Raw genomic sequence first — 7,000 nt, forward strand, 5'->3', positions numbered from 1 at the left:
ACTCAGAAATCCTCCTGCCTCTGCCTCCCAAGTGCTGGGATTAAAGGCATGCGCCACCACTGCCCGGCAAAAGAATTCTTATTTTAAGAGTTCTCAGTTATTACTTAAGACTGTGGTATCAAATATTACCTATTTATTATTGAGAACAGATGCCTGTTTTAGTAGATAGCTACACATATTGTGACTCTAAAATTAACCTAACAATATGAAGTTTGATTTGTATACCCTACTCATTCATCCTCCAAAGTCGAGATCCTCATATGAAGTGATAAAAATTAAATTTGCCATTTATAATTTGCCATTATTTAGAAATCTGACAGCCACTTCTACACAGAATTAGTATTACTTCATTTGAAATTACTAATTAGCTATCTACTGAGACTACAAATGTGGTTTGGGTTTTTGTTTGTTTGTTTTTGTTTTGTTTGATCAGTTGGATTTTTTGGTTTCTCTGTGTAGCCTTGGATTTCCTGGAAACTCACTATGTAGACCAGGCTGGCTTCAAATTCAAAAGATCAGCCTGTATCTGCCTCCCAAGTGCAGGAACTAAAGGTATGCTCCATGACAGCGTGGCCTTTCTAAAAAAAACTTTTAATTATTTTTTAGAACGTTAACAGGTACCCATCACCATTTCTTTCCTCCAACTCCCTTTTCTATGTCCCCCCAATACATACCCCTCAACTCTTTGACTCTTTAAAAGTAGTCTACTAAATGTAATTTGTTGTTGCATGGGTTTGGGACTGACCATGAGAAACCTACCAGTTAGGAACATCAAGATAATGGGAACATAAAAGATAATGATTCTCCCTCTCAGAGAAGCTACAACTGCCAAAAACTCCTTAAGATGGGATGAACCCTGAAGAGCATATCTATGCCAGAAATTTGGCTGGCAAGTTTTATTTTGGTAACCAAGCTGTTTCCTTTACCTTTTGTGATACTGAGGACTGAACCCCCAGACCTTTGTGGATATTAAACAACTATTCCAACACTGAACTAAAGTACTCTACCATTGAACTGCATCCCCAGCTCGCTTCTCTTCTGACTCTTGTTTTGAGTTAAGGTCTCACTAAGTTGTTCAGGCTGACCTAAAACTTACTACTCTGCAGCCTAGACAGGCCTTGAACCTGTGATCTTACTATTTCAGCCTCCTTGAATAGCTAAAATTATAGGCCTCTGCTACCAGGCCTAACTTGTAATTGTCTTTAATACTTTCCAAATTACTGGATCATAACCATTTTAATGTTTGTTCCTTTTTAACCAAAGCTAAATTACTTAGTGCCCTATGATTTCAAACAAGGAAGTGGGAGAGATTGCTTGATTTCATCCAAGAGTGCAGGAGTCAGAGAACAACTTTCACAAGCTGGCTCTCTCCTTCCACAGTGTGGGTGCTAGAGATTGAACTATTGGACATCAGGCTTAGTGGCAGGGGTCCTTACTTCATGAGCTATTATTTCCCAAGGCCCTCTTAGTTTTAATACACTAAAAATTTTAAAGCCAGGCATGACAGTACATACTTAAAATCACACTGCTAGGGAGATAAAAGCAGGAGTTCAAGGCTATCCTGGGCAAATCAAATTTTTAATTTAATGGGACACAGTACTCATCCAGACTTGATTCAATACCTAGTAAAAGGGGAGTGGAGGAAGTATGCATTCAGTGTCAAAGGGGTATTTTTTTTCTTTTCAAAGCTTTACTTATCCTTAAGTTTGACCTTTAATTTGGACCCAAATACTTTGATATAAAACAAATGGAGAGATGGCTCAGTGGTTAAGAGCACTGACTGCTCTTCCAGAGGTCCTGAGTTCAATTCTCAGCAACCACATGGTAGCTCACAACCATCTGTAATGGGATCTGATGCCCTCTTCTGGTGTGTCTGAGGACAGAGACAGTGCACTCATACATAAAATAATTTTTTAAAAAATAAATAAATAAAAATAAAAAGTAGCCGGGCGGTGGTGGCCCACGCCTTTAATCCCAGCACTTGGGAGGCAGAGGCAGGCAGATTTCTGAGTTCAAGACCAGCCTGATCTGTGAGTGAGTTCCAGGACAGTCAGGGCTACACAGAGAAACCCTGTCTCGAAAAACCAAAAAATAAAAAAATAAAAAAATAAAAAGTAAAAGCACACATTTATAAATTAAATGTAATTGAAGAATTGAATTCCTGGATCAGTAATAGATCCTTGGTACAAAGATTTCTGTAAATCAGTTACATCTAAATTATTGAGTATGATGCCCAGTAGGAGTAGAGGCATATTTTGACAAGTTTACCAAAGAAAGAAACAAAGGAGTTAAGTTTGCCTGGCATGGTGTGGCTCAAGCCTGTAAGACCACCAACACTCCAGAGGACAGGGTAGAAGAATCAAGGATTCAAGGCCAGCTTGAGTACATAATGAGCCTTCACAATATAGAGTAAGAAAAGCCATATCTCAAAAAACAAAAGAAATAAACCTACTAAAAGTAATTTTTAAAAAAGACCTGTCACATTTTCACCTCTTACCCACTATAAAATTAACAAAGCATTATTTTACTTCATATTGTGCTTAGAAGGTCCATTTTAAGTGTTGAACTCAAGGAATTATGTTCCTGAAGAACTTGCCAGTTTCAAGTTTGTTTCCACATGGCTGTGTTAACTTTCTTTCACATTTTAAAAATAAAAACAAAACGAACACTCATTTCCAATAAAGGAAATTTCAAGCATATAGGGAAGTGGAGGGGAAAGCTTAATCAACTACCTTGCACTGAACAATCACGTGGTGATAATTGTTGAAGCTGGGTAATTGCTACATTCCTCTCACCTTCACTAGATATTTAGAAGCAAATTCCAAACATTATTCCTTTCACATTTCATATGGCCTTGGGTCATTTGGAAACCAAGTTGTTCGTTTGTTTATTAGTTCTTGGGTAAATCAAGTTCTGAGATTACTTCAGCTACTTTCCAATCCTATTTCAGTTTGGTCCATTTTCTTTTTCTTGACAAGAAATCAGTAGTGGCACTTTCATCTGCAATGTAGCTGAAATTCTGCTTCCACCACTAACACATGCTCATTTCTGCATGTGAACAAGACTTAACAAACCAATATTTAAATAGGTGCTTTACAGTAACACTTGTTTATTGCTATAATAAGTCAAGCAACTACTATTTCCAAAGTAATCTACTTAAGTCTGGAATATACCTGTACTTTATTTATAACCTGAAAATTTCCCTATGAGATAAAAAAAGAAAAAGAAAGCACTGTAACCCTTCAGATTCTTGGGAAGTTTCATTTAAAAATCTTTTATATCCCTGGCAGAGTGGGATGAACTTATAATCCTAGTACTCTGGAGGTTGAGGCAAAAGGATCAACAAGTTCAGGACAGTCTGGGCTATACTTTAGGACACTGTCACAAAAATCTTTTATGATATTACAACAATGATGGTATTATCACAACTTCCAAAGCACTTATACAATTTTGCATGGACTTTTATTTTACTATTCACTATAGACTAAACAGGATGAAGACAGACACTCTAAAGAACAGTGTCAGATCACAGCTAACCACGTGGCTTGAGCACCTGTAGGTGGTTTAATGGTAGGTGCAGACTGTACCTTCCAACTCTGAAAACACTTATCCTTAAAGGTAAAGAGAGAGAGTGGGGGATCAAGGACTGGGTGGTCGTTTTGATGTTTTTAAGACAGTGTCTCACTATGCAGGCCAGACTGGCCTTAAACTTGAGGTTCTCCTGACTCGGACCTCTAGAGCAGTTGGGCTTTTCAGGCATGCCTTTCTTATCTACTAAATGCCTATGCTGCTATCAAGGAAGCTGTTCCTTAAAGTCCAGGGTCTTGTCTAACAACCCAATTTCAGAGATGGAGACACACAAGGCAATTCATGAGACTTAGAAGACACTGACGTGCACTGGGAAAAAAAGGCTTGATATTTACTTAAAGTAAAAACATTTTCCCAAAGGCTGAGGATATATATAGCTCAGTGGGAAAGCACTTGTCCAGGCCCCATTTGTTCAATCCCCAGCATTAGGGGAAACCCTTTTCCAATAATTCCATGTTTCCTGCCTGACATTAAACACACAAGTTTGTACTTAAATGACTTTTTACCCCCTGGCTGATAACAATCCTTCCTGACACCAATAGTTCCTATCTTTTCCAAACACCTAACTACGAGCTCCACAATCTCCCAATTTCAACCTCTTCGGACGCTGGCCTCCCCCTTCCCCGCCCCCGCCCTCTCAGAGTCAGAGAATTACAAGAGAGAACTCGACAAACTGGCTTAACCGAGCCAAATTTGGGATTCAAAAGACCAAATAAGAAAAGAGGAGGTGGGGCATTACCTGCAATTCACACCAGGCGACTTCCACAGTGGTTTCGGTGTCCAGACCTTTGTAGACCGTCTTAAAGGAGCCTCTGCCGATTTCGATGTCAAATTTGAGAAAGCGACCGTCGTTGGACATTCCCACTGCCTTGGTCTCCAGCTCTTCGATATCATCCTGTTGCTGGCTCCTATCCTCCTGCGGCTCTTTGGCGCTGGCGCCACCGCTGCCACTTCCACTTCTGGATGGCGGGGGCTCCTCTTTGCTCCCCACGGGGCTGGGCTGGGACACCGGGCGGTCTTTGCCGGTACTGCTGGGGACAGTCGCGGTGGCCGAGCCCACAACGGCTTGTTCCCCAAAGGAGGCAGCAGCCGAGGGTTGCTGCGACACCTGGGAAGCAACGGTGGCGGTCAAAGTTTCCTCTCGGTGCGGCTCGGGTGGAGCACTCGGAGGCACCGCCGCGGGGACACTAGGTTGCGGGATCGAGAGAGGGAGGCCCGGCAGCTCCAGCGCGGTGGCATTGGAGTCGCAGATAACGCTTCGTCGGAAGAATCGGTGCTCCGTGGGGGTGGTGGTGGCGGCCGCCCCACGACTGTCCTTGTCCATAGTGTGCCGGCGGCGCCGGTATTCCTCCGTCCTGCCAATTCCCGAGTCGGCGGCCGTGGCCCCCAGTTTCTCGCCCACGGAAGAATCGGAGCTTGAGCCATTCTTGGGGACGGGCGCCGGAGGCGAAAGGAAGCCCGGAGTGCCGCTCTGCTTCTCGGCGGCGCCCTCCGACATGGCTGGTCCGGTGGAGTGAAGAACGCGGGCTCGGATTTATGAATGAAAAAGGGAAGAGGGTGGCCCGGGAAAGCCACCAAGAAGTGCTGGGCGGCGCTCCCACGGCGGGCTCGGAACCACCGGACGACTCCCACTCAGCACTGACAAGGCGCCCCGAGGGCGACGCGGGACACTGAGTCCGGCTGCGGCGGCTGCTGCTGCTGCTGCTGGCACCGAGGCTGCTGCGGCTCGCGGGGCGGGCTCGTCGGCGGGCGAGGAGGGAGCGGAGCCACGGGGGTTAGCGCCGCACAGTCCGCATCCATCCTGCAGCGAGCGGAGGCCGGTGGGACTGGGGCAGCACAAGCGCCGCAGTCATGGGGAGCAGGGCGCGGAACTGGCTCCCAGGCGAGCGGATGCGACCGAAGTGAAGACAGCTGAGCTGCTCCCGCCGCCGCCCGCCCGTCCGCCCGCCCGCCGAGCACGGCGGGATAGGCCCGGAGGGCGGAGGCTCGGCGCGCGAGGGACGAGCCCCGACGCCGGGCGGTGGCAGCCCGGGGCACAGGAGTGGGAGGGGCCGCGCAGGGGAAGGAGGGCCGCGGCCCGGGTTCCCGGTCTCTCGGCCGCCGCCTCGGGCAGCACGCGCCCCGGAGAGAGGACCGGTCTCAGACGGCGCCCATCCCTGGATGCTGAGGGCCGGAGCCTCGAAGCCTCGAAGCCTGAGGAGCGGCCCCCCCCGTCCCCGAGGCCTCCCCGCCCGCCCCGGGCCTGGCGAACCTCTTCCCCTCTCTGGCCGGCGCCGGGGGCAGAGGGAGGGAGGGAACTGTGGGGAGGGGAGGGCCGCTCACCGCGGGGCCCGGGCTCCGCTACTTCTCTGGCCAGGAAGAGAGGAGACCGAGAGAACTGGGAGGAGGGGGAGAGGGAGAGGAAAAGAGCAGTCACCCCACTAGGCGCCTTCTGTCAGCGAAGAAGGGGAGTACGGAATAGCCGAGCAGAAGAAGCGCGTCCACCCGGGAAAAACTCTCGGCTTTAAATGGCGCCGAGGTCTGAAGCCTCCACACAGCCCGCTTGGACCCCGCCCCCCGCCGCCCGGGGCGGCCCCGCCCATATCGCGCTCGGGGGGCTCTCGCGCAGGCGTGCGGGGCTCGGGGCGCGACGGGATTTGTAGTTTGGCGGTGGAAACCGTGACAAGGAACCCGAGAGGAACGCGCCTACTACTTCCGTGATGCCCTGCGATGGCTCTAGCCTGGTGCCTCCTGGGAAGGGTAGTTCCTTTTTTGAAAACCGCCCCTTCGGAAAGCCTGATGGGAGCGTCATCGTGGGTCCGCTCAATTCCATTCCAAACTCAGGGCTCCCTATCAAAATCATCATTTAGGAATCAGTCGCAAAAGAAGAGGGAAAAAGGAGAGGGAAAAAAAAAGAAAGGAGAGAATGAGAGACTTCCGTCATGTTCTGCTTAGATAGCTCATAGAGCTTCCATGCGATGAAAAATGATCTGTTGTTCGTCTTTAATGGAGAGCCTCCTTAGTGTTGAGTGACTAGGGGTGTGGGAGTGGAGTAGAAGGGAAAGCTGTAGAGCCAGAGCCTGAGTTCGAAGACTCCCGGGAAACTTTGTGAAGAGTACACATACGATCACTGTTGATTAGATGGGTGAGGGTAGACAAAATATATTCCACCATCCTTCTCTCCTTCACAACAACTAAAGCCACATGCTCGTCTCCAGTTTCCAAACAAGTACTTTGGCTGCAAAGATGGGCTGCCTACTAAATAAAACCCAGGATCAGAGCGAACCTCTTTGCTTTGCCAGAAACTTAACGGGAACCGGAGGAGTGGGGGGCGGGGAGAGGCGGGTGACAAGCGTGGGAGGAGGTCGAGTTCGAAGATAGTCTACATCTTTGATTACAAACTTGAGAGGACACAGAGGACTTTTGCCTCTAT

General features: G+C 48.0%; 1 protein-coding gene across 13 annotated transcripts in view; it reads right to left on the minus strand.

Annotated features, from left to right (window-relative positions):
- The window catches only part of Wnk1 (WNK lysine deficient protein kinase 1), a 116,678-nt gene extending 110,585 nt beyond the window's left edge, over window positions 1-6,093 (minus strand). For 2 of the 13 annotated variants that reach the window (XM_031383202.1, XM_031383200.1), the window contains exon 1: window positions 4,328-5,593. In XM_031383202.1, the coding sequence (XP_031239062.1) occupies window positions 4,328-5,086 (759 nt within the window). In that variant the 5' untranslated portion in view covers window positions 5,087-5,593. Of the gene's footprint in view, window positions 1-4,327 lie in introns of all 13 variants that reach the window. The other 11 variants (XM_031383208.1, XM_031383204.1, XM_031383210.1 and 8 more) reach the window with 9 other exon arrangements.
- Window positions 6,094-7,000: the final 907 nt, after the last annotated feature.

Source organism: Mastomys coucha, unplaced genomic scaffold (assembly GCF_008632895.1).
Source record: "Mastomys coucha isolate ucsf_1 unplaced genomic scaffold, UCSF_Mcou_1 pScaffold20, whole genome shotgun sequence".
Lineage (NCBI taxonomy): Eukaryota > Metazoa > Chordata > Mammalia > Rodentia > Muridae > Mastomys > Mastomys coucha.